Source organism: Patagioenas fasciata, chromosome 12, assembly GCF_037038585.1.
Source record: "Patagioenas fasciata isolate bPatFas1 chromosome 12, bPatFas1.hap1, whole genome shotgun sequence".
NCBI lineage: Eukaryota > Metazoa > Chordata > Aves > Columbiformes > Columbidae > Patagioenas > Patagioenas fasciata.
Window position 1 is genome coordinate 1,798,687 of NC_092531.1, and position 19,086 is coordinate 1,817,772.

At 50.3% G+C, this 19,086-nt stretch overlaps 1 protein-coding gene across 1 annotated transcript; it reads right to left on the reverse strand.

Moving 5' to 3' along the window:
- Positions 1 to 10,360: 10,360 nt before the first annotated feature.
- On the reverse strand, positions 10,361 to 11,320 carry LOC139829002 (olfactory receptor 14J1-like). The gene has a single exon (XM_071814155.1). It carries the CDS (start codon positions 11,303 to 11,305, stop codon positions 10,361 to 10,363), a length of 945 nt encoding a protein of 314 aa, XP_071670256.1. The 5' UTR covers positions 11,306 to 11,320.
- Positions 11,321 to 19,086: the final 7,766 nt, after the last annotated feature.

The window sequence follows — 19,086 nt, forward strand, 5'->3', positions numbered from 1 at the left end:
GCAACCTGAACAGAAGTATCACTGTGCTGTGGCACCTGAGATTCCCAGGAACACCCACCTCTTGGTCCAGAGGAGTGTGATTCCTCTTGAGCTGTCCTGGACTGTCTCCTTGCTCAAGTGGTGATTTAGGCACCCACTTCTCTAACACATTCAGTCTTTAGCAGGAGATTCTCTAGATCAATATTTACTGGAGATTGTTGATGCCAGATGTTCTGGAAATGAGGGCACTTGGAGGGGGATGGATATATAAGAAATATGGCTTCATTACTATTTATTATGGAAATTCTCTCTGCTTGGCTATTCCTGAAGTCTCTCTAATTATCCACACCAGACTTGGCTTGTAAGCGCATTTTGGCTCCCCACAGAGCCTTGGCTTGTAAGCGCATTTTGGATGTTAATGAGCCCTCTGCTGCCATGATCCTGAACTGCAGCTACTGAAAGAATGAACAAACCTCTGATAAAGTGAAAGGCAGAAGCAAAGCACAAGTTTCTGAGGGTGTTTGGGACCCCATGAAGGGCCATCACTGGCACAAGCAGTCCCTGTCCCTGGAGGCTGGTGAAGGAAGAGCCTGGAGACAATGGTCAGAGGTGGTAAAGGCGATGTGGAGGTGGCTCTGGTGCCTTGTCAGCCCTTGATGTTTGTTCTTCATCAGAATGGCCAAGTCCTGACCCCCAGGGCCTGACAAAGGAGACCCTTTCAGTCAAATGTTTCTCAGGCTCTGCCTTGGGTCACTGGGAGGGTATTTGTGTTTTGGGGATCGTTTTGGTGCCAAGTGCTGTCGCTTTAACCACAAGGTTCTGGTTTTCTGAGGATTTGGCAATGCCTGTCAGGTCCTTAAAACCCACCGATCTTCTTTCATAGACCTGGCAATGGCCACCAATCACCTGAGCTGTCCAAGTCCCAAACTCTCTTGAATCCTCAATTTGGATCCATGCCCCAGCACTGAAATGCACACGTTCCTCCTGCTGCTGTCCTAAAATAGAAAAGAAAATCAATCTATTCCACATTAGCATGATCGGACCATGGTCTTTAGGTCTTCTTCTTTAACACACTTACTGCTACACATAGACCACTCTCTTCCTGCACTGCCATGTGTCTCACAAACCTTTCACTCTTGTCCTCCAGTAATGGGCCAACACTCCAGGATGCTGGTGCTTCCTCCGGGTTCATGGATGATTCCTGAGGACCATCCAAGTGTGGGCAGTGTAAGAGAGGAGCAGAGCAGGGTCAGCTCATGGGCCATGACTGAGCACAAACACCCCAGCAGCAGCCATTCCCCATCTCCCAGGCACAGCCATGCCCCCAGCATGCAAATGGCACTGCCATATATGATCAGTCCAAGAGCAGCATGCCTTCTTTTCATAACCCCTCAAAAATCTTCCTCCTATTCCCCCTCCACCCTCAGACATCAACCACATTCCACTTGCAGGCTCAGACATGGTTATAAGGATTTGCTGAAGTCATCAGCCATCACTCTTTTCTACCCCACATCCCCTGACCCTCTTCCACACCACACATGGCCGGTCACTGCTGCTCAGGGCCTCCAGCTGTTCAGAAGAGGCCTGGAGCTCCTTGTTTTTTCCTGGTGCTTGTTATAATCTTCTTCACTGCCTCCAGAGCTCATGGTGACATTTCTTGTTCATGGCAGGCCTTTGTAACCTTCTCTTATGAAATGGTTGTCTTTCTGTGATCATCTGTACTGGTGTTATCACAGAAAAGCATCCAATATATCAAATCTGATACCGAGTGAAATGCAATAAAACCTTGTTGAGCCAGCCCCGTAACCGTGTCTTTCCAACAAGGAGTTTCTCCTGAGAAAGGGATTCAGCTTCTTTCGTTCTCTACAGAGGCACATAAGCAGTGTCCATGCACCTGGGGACACAAAGGGTGACGTTTGCCAGACCACCCTTTATCAGAACCATTTAAATATCAGAACCACTATGGATGGGGTATCAAGCATTATAGTACAGCAGAGATTAAAGTTCTGAGCTCCCTTCATCTGCTCTTTGTGACACGTGTGAAATAAACCAACCCCGTCAAAAAGTTGGTTTTGATTCTCTTCACAACCTGAAGCACCACATGGGTCAGGACTTGAGCCAGAATACCCAAAGAGGACTCACATGCTCTGCTCTTACAGTTCAGGTGTTCCCTGGAATCTCAGCACACATATCATGCTGATATCTGGGTGCAAGGAACTGGTCAAGTGTCTCGTTTCCATTTCTGTAACGATGGCTTTGCTGCCTGTCTGATGTGCAGACTCTGTACATGGATGCCGACATCTCTTGAACAACCTGCTCTGAAAGGATCAACAAGGGACACTGTTCTTTCAGGAAGGGTATTAGGACAGCAAAAAAGACCCTGGATTGGGGCAAATGAAAAGGGATGCACAAGATGTGGTCAGGGCTGTTTGGGGGCACTTGTAAAGCAACTCTGCAGCTCATGTGAATTATTCTTGGAGTCAGAGAGAACCTGAGAATTTTCTCTGAATTGAAAACATGAACAGCAGGTGTCTTGACCAACTTCCTGCTCAAAGCAGGGTCAGAGCAGATCATTCAGACTTTATCCAAACACATCTTGGCCACTTTCTGGGAAGAGTGGGTGCGCACTCCTGGGAAACAGCTTCCAGTGCTTGACTGTCCTCATGACTGGAAAGTTTCTCCCTTTCTACAGCACCTTTCCAAGCCCAACCATGCAAATAGCTTTTTGCCCATCTACTTGCACACTGACAAAGACAATAATATCCTATCTTGGAAACAAGAATATTAGAGGGTGACACTGAATGTCTTGATGACTTTCAGGTAACAGACCATCAGTGTTCTCCCCATGTCCACAACCCTGTCCTTTCCTCACAGAAAGCAAAGAGGATGGACAGACACAACCCGCCCTGGGTAAACCCCGTCACCTTCTCTTCCAGACACCCAGAAATGGGGTCCCAGTGGACATGTTCTGGGGCACAGCCCTTAGTTCCCCTGCTCACCCATTGGCCATTTTGAAAAGTGCACACACTGTGTGAGAGCTGCCAGTGGTCAGGGAGTCCCCACAGTCTCCATGAGCTTTCCAAGATGGTGGAGAGTGGCCTCCCTGTGACATCGTCCTGCTGTCTCAGCTCCTAGGATGCTGCCCCTGCTGTCCCATAGACTGGAAAGGGTTGTGTTAATTCCAGTGGCCCCTGACTTGGTCCCCGTCCACTGCTGCGTGTTCTCCAGATTCCTGCCTAGAGTCAGAGAGGCTTGGGAGAGAGCAATTTCTCAGAAGAAAGATTCTTCCATTCAGAGTGCTGGTAGGATATGTATTTTGCTGAGTAACTGGACACAAATATATACTTTACTATACATTTGCCAACAAATAAATATATTTTTTACCTTATGATCACATAGACAGATAACACAGATCTGTTGAGGTCACTGTCAACATGATAATCTAAAAAGAGAACAGTTCAATTAACCTTTTTGTCGTTCTTTCCTCCATCAGGCAAGAGTGGCCAAGAGCTTCCAGCAGGACTCACTGTGTGCCAGGGGTGAAAAGTGGCACTGACAGTCCATGGCAGTGGATTGTTTGGTGCCTTCGACTCTGTGTAAGACACAAGGATTATCATTCTTAATGCTGAAGGCTTTGGTAGGAGAGAAATCTAGAGAACATTTTAAAAAAATGGAGAGAAAAACAGACTAAATGAAAGATGTAGAGTGAACGAAATGTCTTCTTGCAGCTTTAAGTATCAAACGCTGTTGGTGTTGTAATTCTCCTTTCTTTGTTTTGAATACTTTAAATACCAGTGTTTTCCAAAGAGATAAGAAAGAGACTTTTCAGAATGTGCATTAAGAGCAAGAGGAGAACTTCTGATCCTCCACAACATTTGCCTTCTCAGCACTCTCTCTGTTATCTGTGCATCTGATCTCCCTCATCCTCCAGGTGTTTCCTCCTGCCCTAACTAAACTGACCATGTCTGAAGTCCTATTTCCAGCAGCTGATCTGCACACAAGCACTTGCGATTGCTATCTGGGTTTCCCTTCCTCTCACTGTTTGATCACTCAGGCACTTGTCAACAGTCCAGTTGCTGCTTTCAGCTTCAAGGAGTTAAAAGTTGCCTTGTCTTTCTGTAGTCTGTCTAATTCTGTCTTTAGCCAACTCTTTTATTGTGTTTATTTTATAATTATCTTCCTGTCTACAACATTTCTTGCATTATTCTGCCTTGGAGAAGGTGAACCTCAGTGGTGGCAGTTTGTCCTTGGTGTACAGTTGAGGAATGTGTTTTCTGTTAATCATGGATCTCATCAGTTGTATTTTGTTTGTTCAAAGGTAAAGCAAAGTCCCTCTTTGCTGTGTGCAGCCAGGTCTCCAAGGAGAGCAGGTGGGAGCTGGTGCAAAGGAGCCGGCACATCCAGCTGCAGACTGCAGTGGAGAAGTCTGGTGTAAGGAAAAGGGATGCAAGGCCCAGGGGGCCAACGAGAGAAACGATGGGGTTGGGGAGGTGAGGAGCAAGGTTGTGCACATGGTGTGAGAGCTCAAGGGACAGCTTCTCCAGCCAGTCCAGACCTCCTTAGGAGAGACCCTGGATCAACATCAGATAATGCTGCAGTCAGCACTTCTCCAAACTGAACAGTAATGAAATACACCCTTTTCAACAGAAGGACATTTTTATCAGTAGCTTTTTGAAATCTTTCTCCATAATATACACAAAGAACATTCTTTAATTCACAGTACAAGACTAGAAGATGATTACAGGAAAAGAAATGGTTTCTTAGGGGTTTCTTCAGTGTAATGAACCCCATGGTGCATTTGATGCTGAGTCCTTGAACATTTCTCAGAGGCTGAGAGGAGATTGCACAAACCTTTCCAGAAGTCAAAGCCAGAAGAAAAAAGTACTAAGTACCTTGAAGTATTAATGAGTTCCACTGAGGGCAAGTACCAGCAAAGCCTCCCCAGGGACTCGTTAGAGCAGAGGATTGGAGGCCATGGTGGCAGATAAACAAAGGGAAATGTGCAGGCAGCTGAGGTGCTGAGAAAACCCTGGTTTAGCTGGGTGAAGCAGAGAGGCCAAGGCCTGACCCCCAGCCCCTGGGAAGGCAGATCCTGTCCCTCACACATTGCTCAGGGCTCTTCCTGGGCCAGGGGGATGTGGGCTGTGTGGTGCTGAGTGAAGGACAATGCTGTGACAGTTCCCAGCCTTCCTGAGGGTGTGCAAGGAGGCCATCAGGTGTCCCAGTGCCTCAGGACAACATGTCTCCTCACAGGCCTTGGTGGCAGAGGCCACTGCCATAGCCAAGGGGACAAAGACTTGGGTTCTCTTGGTGACATCCAGCCTTGCCAGTGCCCTTTGCCATCTCCACCACAGGTTGTCCTACACTGTCCCACAGCTGCTTCTGTTTCCCTGCAGGCTGTAGACACCCATCTTGCTTCCTCCCCTTGCTCTCACCCTGGTATTTCCATACATTGACTGGTGTGCCTCCACTCTTATGCTCTGTTCCTTGAATCACAAGAAGATGGACTGATCTCGTGCTCCTTCTGGATGATTTCTTGTGCCACAGCACTGCCCTTTGAGGGACATTTCTTCTTCCTCATGTCCACTCTCCACGTTCCAAGCTGTGCTGTGTGGCAGTGTTTCTCTGCTGTAGAAAGGAGGACCCTGAAAACTACTGACCTGTCAGCCTCTTACCTGTGCTTGGAAGATCATGGCACAGATCCTCCTAGAAGCTGTGCTAAGGCACAAGGAGGACAGGGAGGTGATTTGAGATGGCCAGCAGGGCTCCACCAAGGGCAAGTCCTGCCTGACTAACCCAGTGGCCTTCTACAATAGAGTAACTACATCACTGGACAAAGGGCGGGCTATGGATGTCATCTATCTGGACTTTTGTAAAGCCTTTGACATGGTCCCTCACAACACCCTTCTCTCTGAATTGCAGAGATACAGATTCGATGACTGGACTGTTTAGTATGTGAGGAACTGGCTCAATGGTTGCACCCAGAGAGTGGTGGTCAATGGCACAGTGTCTGGATGGACACTGGAGACAAGTGGTGTCCCTCAGGGGTCCATACTGGGATCAGTACTGTTTAATGTCTTCATCAATGACATAGTGGGATCAGGTGCACCCTCAGCAAGTTTGTAGATGACACCAAACTGAGTGGTGTTGCTGATACACCTGAGGGACAGCAGCCATTCAGACGAACCTGGATAAGCTGAAGAAGTGGTTCATGTGAGTCTCCTGAGGTTGAACAAGGCCAAACACAAGGTCCTGCACCTGGGTTGGGGCAACCCCTGGTATCAGTACAGGCTGGGGATGAAGGGATTGAGAGCAGCCCTGATGAGAAGGACTTGGGGATACTGGTGGGTGAAAGACTGGACAGGATCCAGCAATGTGCGCTTGCAGTCCAGAAGGCCAACCATATCTTGGGCTGCATCCAAAGGAGCATGACCAGCAGGTCAAGGGATGAGATTCTGCTCCTCTGCTTCACTCTGGTGAGACCCCACTTGGAGTCCTGTGTCCAGCTCTGGGGTCCTCAGTACAGGACAGACATGGAGAGACCAACACTCTCCATGCTCCAACCTCCTTTATGTAGTTGTAGAGTGAGAAGGTCTCCCCTCAGCCGTCTTTTCTTCAGACTAAACAGCACCAGTTTCCTCAGCCACTTCTCATCAGACTTTTGCTCAAGCCTCTTCACCAGGACCATTGCCCTTCCCTGAACTTGCTCCAGCACCTCAAGGTCTTTCCTATAGTGAGGGACCCGAAACCAACCACAGTATTTGAGGTGGGACCTCACAAGCGCCAAGTACAATGAGACAATCACTAACCTGGTCCTGCTGGCTGTGCTACTCTTAATGCAAGCCAGGATTCTGGTGGCATTTTGGCCACCTGGGCACATGCTGCCTCACCTTCAGCTGGCTCAATCGACACCCCAGATCCCTCTTTTCCAGGCAGCTTTCCAGCCCCTCTTCCCCAAGACTGTAGTGCTGCCTGTGGTTGTTGTGCTGCAAGTGCAGGACCTGGCACTTGGCCTTGTTAAGCCTCAAATATTTTCCCTCAGGTCATCACTTTGCCCAGTCCAGATCTCTCTGTAGACCCTTCCTACTCTCCATCGGGAGAACATTCCCAACCAATTTGGTGTCATCTGCAAAATTACTGAGGGTGCATTAGATCCCCTCATCCAGATCACTGATAAAGAGATCAAACAGAACTGGCCCCAATACTGAGCCCTGGGGACACCACTCATGACCGGCCACCAATCGGATTTGGCTCTGTTCACCACAACTCTTTGGGCCCAGCCCTCCAGCCGGTTTTTTAGCCATCGCAGATACACCATCCAGGCCATGAGCTGCAGCTTCTCCAGGAGATGCTGTGGGATACGGTGTCAAAGGCTTTACTGCAGTCTAAGGACACAACACCCACAGCCTGTGTGGCGGATTCACTCCCCACCACAGACTTTCCCTCATCTGCTCAGCCGGTCACCTTGTCATAGAAGGAGATCAGGCTGGTCAAGCAGGACCTGCCTTTCACAAAGCCATGCTGATTGGGCCCGATTGCTCGTCTGGTGTGTGTGACCTCACAGTCCTTTCCCAGCCATGTTCCTGCTGTTGGCCTATCCCCTGCAGAGGCAGAAGTGACCTCACAGTGCCCTGCACAGCCATTGGCTTCCTACTGGACTATGAGTTCCTGAGACACAAGTGACCACATGGCATCGTACCCAGCCATCACCCTCCTTGTGGTCCAGTGTGTGAGCAGATCAAACTGAGCTGCTTTCATCAAATTTATCCAATAGATTTCCTATCAAGGATTTGAGTGGAGAAACGTTCCTCAGAGGAGCTGCTGTATTTACACTGGGCCATTTATACCTCTGCTTCTGCCTCTTTTCTCTCTTCTTCCTCCATCTGTGTTTGTTGAGGAAGGGTCCTGGGCTGAGCCTGGGTCCCCCATCCTAGGAATGTGTATTTTAGTATTATTATGACTGTATAAGGAGCAAAGTTCAGCTAAAAGACACTTGATGTAACAGTCTTGAGACAGATGTTAAAACAAGGCTCAACTAATTGTGCAGACTCCAGAGTGTCTGCACTGCAAGGACAGTATTCTTTGCAGGTTCTGATTAGGTGTTTTAAAAGTCACTTTTATATTTATTAGAGGAGCAGACTGACCACAACTGAGAGGATTTACATATTTTAGTTTAGCAATTGCAGGCAGGATTCATTCTTTTAACTGGTAAGGACTACATCTTCTGTCTTCAAACACCTCTCCAAGGCAAAGATTCATTGAATCCTAGAATAACTCAGATTTGAAGAGAGCACTGAACATCATCTTGTCTCACTCTCCTGCTCAAGGCAGGGTCCACCAGGTGAGGTTGTTTTAGGCCTCTGCCCAGCTTTCCAGCATCCACAAAGGAGCTGAAAATGCACTCCATGACATAATGAAGAGGCAGAATAAAGACATTCGACAGTGTTGGCCCCAGTACTCATCACTGAGGGATGCCACTGGAAACCAGCTAAACACAGGACTTTGTACCACTGATGATATTTGGGCTTGGTCATCCAGACAACTTCCCACCCATCACAATATCCACATCTTTATCCCAGATCTTCCCAATCTGCTCTAAGGCCACCACAGGACACCATGTCTGGGGCCTTGCAAAACTCCATGTACACAACATGCCTTTCTTTCCCCTGCCCATCTGGGTTCAGCAATCCCTTCCTTGTCCTACAACTGCCTGGAGATGGCTGCAGGAGAATGTGACTCGTCACCCTCCCAGGGACAGACGTAGGCTGACCAGCCTGTCATTCTCCCAGTTCTCCTTCCTGCCATTCTTGAAGATGGGTTTGACGTCTGCCTTTCTGAGGGAACCTCTGATCCTCTCTGATTACTCTGGCACTTTTGAGACCACAATCCAGAATTTCCCAGAGAGAAAGAGGGGCAGGTGTAGGACTGTGTAGAACAGCATGGGATGAGGATGGCAAAGGTGATACAGCAAACAGGGACACTTGCAATGAGCCTGTCCAAGGCAGTTGAGAGGAATCTCACTGTGCCAATGGGGTGTGTCCCTGGAGTCACACACAGAAATATCAGGGTTCTGTCAGGTGTCCACATCTGAGCTGGCCTCATGGATTCTTAAAACACATTGAGATATTCAGGGACAGACACTTTCCCTTTTTGACACAGAGGCAGGAGTCACAGTATCTCTCTGCGCTCCTGTTCCTATACCCAAAGGATGGGAGGCACCTCAGCCCTATGGTGTGTCACCGTGTTCTACATTTATCTTTGATGTCCCTCATCATCAGGAATGGACATTGGTTCAAGGAAGCACATCCAAGTGCTGCATTCTGGTGGTTTCCTATGGGATATTAGTCCCAACACGATGTGACCTCAATAAACTGTCTCACAGGCCTTCATAGAACCACAAGGAATAGCTGATGGTGTTTGTACTGACTTGAGTTCATATCGCCTCACATAGATGATGTGCATGCTCACATCTCATCTGTACAATGCAAACATGGACCTCTGACCTATTCATTCAGCGTAATTCCATGGAGGGACAAAGAACTCTGAGCTGGGGTGAGAGGCCAGTGCTGGAAATGGTGGTTGTGAGGGGCCAGTCCATGGTGATTGCCCTGGGAGTCCAGTGCACAGGGGCACAGCCCAGCCCCTGCTCTGCTGGTCCTGCAGGTCTCTGGCAGGAGGCCTGGCTGGGAGAGGACACTGCTGTGTGCCAGCCCTGCACGCACACACTGTTCAGCTGTGCCCTGGGGTTTGCATCTGTGGCCACTTTTGTGGGCATGTTCTTGAGAGAAGGTTTCTAAAAAGACCTAAACCTTCAGGCCCTGCCCCGAGGAGATCACCTTTCTATCTGGAAAGGCTGTTGTGAGCCCAGCTCTGTCACAGCAGTGCCCATTGCCTGTCCCTGCCTGCGCTCACAGCACTGACACACAGCAGGACGGGGACCAAGCTGCCAGAGCACTCAGGCCTTGCACCAACACAAGGGATGAGAAGGAGAGTGTGGGAGTGGAACCAGAACAGCTCTGGAAGACCAAGCACTGGTGCTCCCTGGCAGTGCTGCCATGCTGAACTCTTTTCCCTTCTACCCACGCACACAGGAACTGTCCCTGCAGCTCCAAAATAGCCCTGCAGGAGGGATACAGTGAAAAACAAGTCACTCTAAGAACCTTTATTTTGTTTAAACAAAAGGAGAGCACGGCTCCTCATTTATACAGCCAGTGGTTATAAAAGAAAAGCAGACAGAGAATTGGAAAGAGGATGAAAACATTATAACAATAAAAACCGAACACACCAAAACAGAAAATCCAGTTGATCGGCTGAGCCTGTAATAAGTAAGTTTAAAACTCCTATGCAGAAGCAGATGGGCAGTTGATTGTTTCAGAAAACACTACGATATGAGTTTCCACAGGGCATCCTTGAGCTCCTGGTTCCTCATGCTGTAGATGAGGGGGTTCACTGCTGGAGGCACCACCGAGTACAGAACAGACACCACCAGATCCAGGGATGGGGAGGAGATGGAGGGGGGCTTGAGGTAGGCAAACATGACAGTGCTGAGGAACAGGGAGACCACGGCCAGGTGAGGGAGGCAGGTGGAAAAGGCTTTGTGCCGTCCCTGCTCAGAGGGGATCCTCAGCACGGCCCTGAAGATCTGCACATAGGACAGCACAACAAAAATGAAACACATAGAAAATAAACAGGCACTAACCAAAAGCAACCTAAGTTCCCTGAGGTAGTAGTGTGAGCAGGAGAGCTTGAGGATCTGGGGGATTTCACAGAAGAACTGGCCCAGGGCATTGCCCTTGCACAGGGGCAGTGAAAATGTATTGGCCGTGTGCAGCAGAGCACTGAGAAACCCAGTGGCCCAGGCAGCTGCTGCCATGTGGACACAAGCTCTGCTGCCCAGGAGGGTCCCGTAGTGCAGGGGTTTGCAGATGGCAACGTAGCGGTCGTAGGACATGATGGTGAGAAGAAAATATTCTGCTGAAGCACAGAAAGAATAAAAAACGAGTTGGGCAACACATCCTGTGTATAAAATTGTGCTGGTGTCCCGGAGGGAACTGGCCATGGAATTGGGGAGAATGGTGGAGATGGAGCCCAGGTCGAGGAGGGCGAGGTTGAGCAGGAAGAAGTACATGGGGGTGTGGAGGTGCTGGTCCCAGGCTATGGTGGTGATGATGAGGCCGTTGCCCAGGAGGGCAGCCAGGTAGATTCCCAGGAAGAGCCAGAAGTGCAAGAGCTGCAGCTCCCGTGTGTCTGTGAACAGCAGGAGGAGGAACTGGGTGATGGAGCTGCTGTTGGACATTTGCTGCCTGTGGGCATGAGGACCTGTCATAGGAGGAAAGGACAGAGACAATTTATGTGAAACTACTCTGGGAGAAACCAAAGCCATTTCCCACAGACTCTCCCACAAAGAGACACTTTTCGTTTTCCAGGAGACTGTGCTGGCTGGACCCCTCGTGGGTGCTGGATGAGTGTGCAATAAATAGCAGGGTCTCTGTCCAGGGGCTCTTGAGCAGTCAGCCTGACCCTGTGTGATTGGGTGGGCAGGGGCCAGTCCTGGGGTTCAGCTTTGTCAGCTGGAACCGCTCCTGGTGCAGAAGGGACTGTCAGCATCTGTACCCCCAGGCCTGAGAAACTGAGTTGGAGAGGTGTGGTGTTTCTACAGCTCCTTCTGCCCTCCAACCCTGGGGAGTGTTGTTGGGTGTCAGAAACCCTCAGCATTTCTGCTGCACTCAGCGAGAACAGAGCGAGTCCTGTGAGACCAGAGGATGCCTGTGGGTCAGTGCAGAGTGAGGGCAGCTGCTCTGTCCCTCTGTCTTGCTCCAGCTGCCCTGGCCTGGCGCTTTTATGAGATGGAGCCTGATCACACTCCCATGTTACCCTGAAAAGTCACCAGGCACTGCTGAGAGCAGAGGGATCCACCTCAGACCACGACATGTCTCACCCTTTCCTAACGTCTCAGCTCCTCACATTCAGCCCAGGACACACATAGCTCATCTCACAAACCCAACAGCATTTTCTTTGTCACAGTAGCTCTGTGCTTCTCCATGGGGCTTTCAGATAACACACAGATGCTGTAGGACAGGTTTGCATCCTGGAGGGAAGCTCACATCTTGAAAGAAAAGTCAAGGAGACAATCAAGAGTCCTAATGATGGCATTTGATTCAGGGAGACTCAGCTCACTCCCCAGCCCCACAGACTGCATTGCCCACACCCCACAGGTCAGAGCAAAGCTGGGACACATGTTCCCAATGACACACCTGCAGGAAAGGACCCACAAGATCAGGCTGTGACTCTGCAGCTGAAACTGCCATCCCCAGAGAGCCTGACAGGAAGAACAAGATCCCAACAGCAGTGACCCAGAGCAGGGGAGCAAGAAGGACAATGCGGTGAGGGTGGGTGTGAGAGAGGCCAGGGCAGAGGCAGCCGGGCACTCAGAGAGCGTCACCCTTCCCCAGCTGTGCAGCCACCTCCCAGACACCAACATTGCCGGGCAGCTGCTCTCGGCCCCTGTGCTCTGCAGAGGAACTGGAGCTCTGGCTGCACTGGAGCTGCTTCATGCCTTGGAGCCCCTGGCCCTGAGGGCAGAGGCTTTGCTGGGTGGGACAGGAGGCCAGGGGGCTGCTCACAGCAGGGATCTGCACTGCAGGGGATCATACAGAGATTTCTGAATTCTCCCTCTCCATATTAATTTTAGGTTTAGTTTCCTCCCATTTCTGATCATTTCCCTGCTTCCTGGAGATTCTCCCCCTGGGAGGTGTTTCCCTGTCCATGTCTCTTCCCTGTCAGTGCTCACAGACCCCATCCCATCCTCTGTGCCCTCCCCTGGCCCTACAGATCCTGCCTGTTCACAGGGCACTGCCTGGGGGCATCTTCCTGTTTGCAGGCTGGAAAACAGGACAGGTCAGACTAGGCTGAGGGGTCCAGCAAAGGTGATGCAGGTGCTGTGCACAGGCAGAGGGGTGGTGAAGGGATGTTATGAACCTTCTGGCAGATGTACTGATCACTCAGAGTTGCAGCTCAGGAGTCTCAGTGATTTTTTAAAACGTGAGGTCTCAGTTTCATTTTATCCTTTCTTGCAGTCCCCACCCCTTGGGAAACTGAAATACAGGCTGAGGAAAGCTCCTTCTCTGTCTGGTAATCCTTGCACTGATCTTCTTGAGGCATCCCGTTGGAAAAATGCTGGGGGTGATCTGGAGCTGTGAGCAGTGCTGACCCACACAGCACCCTCTCCACAGCAGAAGCACCTTTCCTGCCCTGATAGGGGTCACTCCTTCCACCTACAGCTTCTCTACACAGACCTGTGGGGATCTCCTTGGCAGGGACCCTGCTCTGCAGGGCAACCCTGGGTGCAGAAATAGCTTCACACACCTGGACTCATCCTCAGCAGGAGGCAGCTGCCTCTGATGGTTCATGAAGGAATTCCCTGCTCTGCTGCATGTCCTCCTTAGCTATACAAGAAAGTTTCTGACAGTTTTCCTTACCTGTCTAGTTTGTTGTACCAGCATCAGCAAATCCCACCCACCTACTATGTGTGAAGATTTTTCTCCTTGTGAACTCACAGAAAACCTCCCAGCCCACACTGCATTTCCCCTCTCTCTGCCTTTCTTGTCTCCCGTTGCAGGCAGAGCCTTCAGCCCTGCTGCGCTTTGCAGAGGAGCTGCTCCTGGGCAGAGCTGTCTCTCTGCAGCGCTGCCGCTTGCCAGGAGCTCCCTCTGTCCCAGGAGCCCAGCCCAGCTCAGCAGCACAGGAGCAGCCCAAGGTGCTTTAATGACCCCTCTGGTGGCTTTGGTGCAGAGTCCATGAACCTCCGACCCTGAGGACAACTTGAAGAATTCAAACTCAGATCTAAACTTCAAAGTTTCTTGTAATATTAATGAATCCCACTGAGGGACACAACTGAGAAACCATCCCCAGGGCAGCTGGGACAGAAAACTTGAAGCAGAACAAAGGGTAAGCAAGTGAAAGGTGGCTCTGATGCTGAGTAAACCTGAATTTGTTTCATTAACCAAAGGGCCAAGCCCTGACCCCCAGCCCTAGGAATTCAGATCCTGTCCCTCCCACGTTGCCCAGGGCCCTTCCTGGACAGTGTGATGTGGGGCTGTGCAAGGCCAAGGGCAGGACTATGGTCCCACACCTCCCAGGTTCCTGGCTGGGGACAAGGAGGCCATGAGGCCCCTGTGCTGGAAGGACAAGGTGTCTCCTCACAGGCATCAGTGGTGCAGACAACAGCCATAGCCAAGGGGAGAAGGAGCTCATGTCTGGTGGGGCTTTCAGCCTCTTTACATCCCTTGCTCATCTCCACCACAGCCTGTCCTGTGCTGTGGCATCCCCTGCACCTCTTTCCCTGCAGGCTGCAGACATCCCCCCTGTTGCCCCACCTTGCTCTTGTCTGAGCATCTTCCTTCCTTTGCTGAGATCTCTGCATCCTCCCCAGCTGTTCCTTGAAGCACAAAGCCTTGGGCTGATGCAGACTCCCTTTGCTGACCTGCTCCACCACAGCACTGCCCTTCCAGTCACATTCCTTGCTGCTCATGTCCAGCCTGGACCTCCCCAGCTGCACTTTGTGTCATTATTTCTTTCTCATGCTCTTTCCCACTAGGCAGAAAACCTCCACCACCTCTGAAACCACCCTTCAAGCACTCTCTGGCTACTCCTGCACTGCTGCAGCCTCCCAAGCACTGCTGGGCCAAAGCAGCCCAGGTCCCTCAGCATCCCACACCATGTGCACAAGGTGCTGAACCTGCCTTGGCAGAGCCCTGCACTCTCCAGTTCCTCCCTGCCTCTCCAAACTGGGAAGCCGCACACTGGCACACCCCCGTGTGTGTGGGGTCACACCAGTGCTGAACCGAATGGGATGAGAACTCCAGGTGTCTGGGTCCCCACGCTCCTCCTCATGCAGCCCCGTGTGCAGCTGCCTTGTTCATGGTGAGCGTGCACCACGGGCTGGTGTGGGGACCTTGGAGTGCCCAGGCCCTTCTCCTCAGGGTCACTGCTCAGCGTGTCAGGTCCTGCTCTGTCCTGATGGATGGGGTTATTGTCCCACCCTGATACAGCACTGCTCGTTTCTCTTTGTACAAATTAAGAACTTTCTCTGGGGTAAATCTCAGATTTTCTCAAGGTCTGGAATCTCCCTTGACTGAAGCTCCATTTGCTCAGATGTTAATGTTTGCATGCAGATTGTTTATCCTGATAGGGATGTCTCTCCCAACATAACAGCATGAGGAGTTATTGGACACTATAAATACCATCTCCTGTAGAAACAGTACGGTCTTGGGGCTCTGGTGCTCACAATACTGGAGATCTGGATTTAGAGAGGAAGTCTACGTTCATGTGGGAGAGCAGCAGGAATGTGTGGAGCTCTGCCTGGGGACAGACCATGTCAGCTGAATGTTGAGGAGTCAGCATGAGAGGGCAGAACAACATGGGCAAGGTTGTGGTCACTGGACATCAGCTACAGACCACTGACGAGGAAGAGGAATGAGGCCTCCTTCAGACAAATGAAAGAAGCCTCATGTTTCCAGGGCAGTGCCCTCATGGCTGACCTGAGATATCTCAATATTTGCAAGGAACCAGCCATCCAGGAGGGGTTGGAGCTCATTGACAACATCTTCCTGACACGGGTGACTGAGGAGTCAGTGGGGTGAGGTGCCCTGTGGGACTTCACACTTACAAACCAGGAAGAGTTGGTCAGGATGGAACAGTCAGGGATGGGAAAGTGGAGCTGAGGCTCCTGGGAGGTGATCACAAGGCCAAGAGCAGGATTTCAGGAGAGCAAGCTTTGGCCTGCTGAGGGACCTGCTTGGGTCCTATGGGATATGACCTTGGTGTCTGCAGTGCTTTTCTCTCACATCTCCTCCCTTCTCTCTCCCACCTGCTGTTGTGCAGCATTTTTGACCGTTTCTCAAATACAATATCCCAGAGGTGCTGCCATATCACTGAGTGGCTCAGATTTGGCAGGAGTGGGTCCATCTTGGAGCAGCTGAAATCGTCTCTGTCTGACGTTGTTCAAACTCCAGTTGTCTTCTCAGAGAGGTGACAACTGTAGCACAGCCACACTCACCCCAGTTCCAAGACTGCCATGTAAACCCAGTACAGGGTGACAGCACGTTGGGTTTTACAAACTGCTGGATCATGGAAAAGATCTTCTGTCAGCAACCTGAGCAAGTCACCAGTCAATGAGCAGGGTCCTAAGGGTAACTGTAATTGCTCTGACAGTCACTGGCCTGGCAAAGCTGCAGGTGCCAACAGTTCAAAGGATCTTGGGCCAACTTCTTAACACAGCTGCGTTGTGGGCAACAAGGGTGGTGCTCACCTGGATTGAGAACTGGGAAACAAGGAAGAGCTGGTGAGGGATGTGAACATCAGTGTCCACCGTGGCTGTTGTGACCAGGAAACAGGGGGTCCCAGGTAGCAGAGGGGAGGGAGGAAGGCCAGCAGCAGAGCACAGCCTGGTGGGCTCCAGAGGAGAAGACTTTGACATACTGGGGAATGGTGGGTGAGGTGGTGACATGGAAGTCGGTCTGAAGGGTGATGGAGCTCAGGAAATCTGATAATCCATACAGGACAGCCTGCTCCAAGCACAACAATGATCTCTTCAATTACCCATTAAAAGAAGCATTTATGTAATGAGACTACCCGTCTGAACTGATGGAGGTCCAGGACACAAAGGCAGCACCCAGGAGGTGGAAACAGGGGAAGCTGCAAAGGAGGAATTTAGAAACCTGGTCGACCTATGTGGGGATGATGCCAAAGCTGCCCTGGACTTGGTACCTGCAGGGGCAGCAAGATGAACTGATACATCTTCCTTACAGCAGAAGAATAGACAGGGGGAACATGGGCCTGCTGCTGAACTTTGTAAGAGTAGAATCAGACAGGACTGAGGTTCTTCATGGCTTCTTTGCCTCCATCTTCACCACCAAGGTCCCCTGGGACTTTGTACCTGAAGACAGGAGTCTGGAGAACACCCAGCAGTGGATGGGGCTCAAGTCAGGGGTGACCTGAGCAAACTCAGACACTATTACAGAACAGGAGATGGGTCACTTGGCCAGCTCCATGAACACAAATATAACTGCTCTGTGGCACCTGAGATTCCCAGGAACACTCACGTCTTGGTCCAGAGTTGTGCAATTCCTCTTGAGGTGTCCTGACCTGTCTCCTTGCTCAAATGATGCTTTAGGACCCACTACTCTGATACATTCAGTCTTTATCAGGAATTCTCTAGATCAGTATTTACTGGAGGTTGTTGATACCAGCTGTTCTAGAAATGAAGGCTTTGGGAGGGGGACGGAAATATAAGAAATGTGGCTTTATTACTGTTTATCATGGAAATACTCTCTGTTTGGCTGTTCGTGAAATCTCTCTGATCATCCACACCAGACTTGAAGCCTTTAGGAAAATGATGCACAGAGCATTGGCTTGTAAGACTACTTACAATGTCAATGAGCCCTCTGCTGCCATGATCCTGAACTGCAGCTACTGAGAGAATGAACAAACCTCTAATGAAGTGAAAGGCAGAAACAAATCCAAGTTTCTGAGGGTGTGTGGGACCCCACGAAGGGCCATCAGTGACACAGCTGTGAAGGAAACAACCAGTGCAGGTCCCTGTCCCTGGAGGCTGGTGAAGGAAAGACTTGGAGACACTTGTTACAGGTGGTGAGGGCCATGTGGAGGTGGCTCTGATGCCACGTCAGCCCTTGATGCTTGTTCATCATCACCAGAATGGCTGAGCCCTGACCCCTGGGACCTGGTAGATTTTTCTCAAATGTCTTCCAAGGCTTTTCCTGTGGTCATTGTGAATGTTTTGTGTTTTGGGGGAGGGTTTTATGTCAAGTGCTGTTGCTTTAACTGCAAGGCTCTGGTTTTCTGTGGGGCTGGAAATGCCTGTGAGCTCCTCACAACTCATCCAGCTTCTTTCATACACCTGGCAATGGTCACCAATCACCTGAGCTGTCCCAGTCCCAAACTTGCTTGAATTCTCTCTTTGGATCCACACCCCATCACTCCAGGAGGTTCATGCATCCATCAGGCTCATGGATGATTCCTGAGGTCCATCCAAGTGTGGGCAGTGTAAGAGAGGAGCAGAGCAGGGTCAGCTCATGGGCCATGACTGAGCACAAACACCCCAGCAGCAGCCATTCCCCATCTCCCAGGCACAGCCATGCCCACAGCATGCAAATGGCACTGCCATGTATGATTAGTCCGAGGGAAGCCTACCCCCAAAAATCTGCTTCTTATTCCCCCTCAACCCCCAGACATCAACCACATTCCACTTCAGCTCAGACCTGGTTGTAAGGATTTGCTGAAGTCATCAGCCATCACCCTTTACCTCACATCCCCTGACCCTCTTTGCCACACCACACATGGCCAATCACTGTTGCTCAAGGCCTCCCGCTCTTCAGAAGAGTCCTTGAGCTTCTTGGTTCTTCCTGGTGCTTGTTATAATTTTCCTTGCTAGCTCCAGAGCTCTTGCTGAGCTTTCTTTATTCATGACAGGGCCTTTGTAACCATCTCTTATGAAGCTGTTGTCTTTTTGTGGTCATCTGTGCAGGTGTTATCACAGAAAAGCACCAAATATATCAAATCTGATGGTGAGTGAATGGCAATAAAACCTTGTTGAGTCACTCCCATACCTGGGTCTTTTCATTAAGGAGTTTCTCCTGAGAAAAAGATCCAACTCCTGCCACTCTCTGGAAAGGCACATGAGCACCTGGGGACACAAAGGGTGACTTTTGACAGACCATCCTTTATCTGAACCACTTACATAAAAACCTATGGATAGGGTAGTGCAGCAGAGACTGGAGTTTTGAGCCCAATTCAGCTGCCCTGTGTGACAGACTGTAAAATTAATTTACCCCAGGCAAAGTGTTGGTTTTGATTCTCTTAACAACCTGGAGCACCACATGGGTCAGGAGATGAGTCAGGATACTCAGCAAGAATTCACACTTCTGTGTTCTTAAAGTACAGGTGTTCCCTGGAATCTCAGCAGACATGTCATGCTAGTATCTGGGTTCAAGGAGCTGGTCAAGATCCTCATCTCCATTTCTATAATGATGGTTTTGCTGCCTGGCTGATGTGCAGACTCTGTACATGGATGATGACACCTGTAGAGCA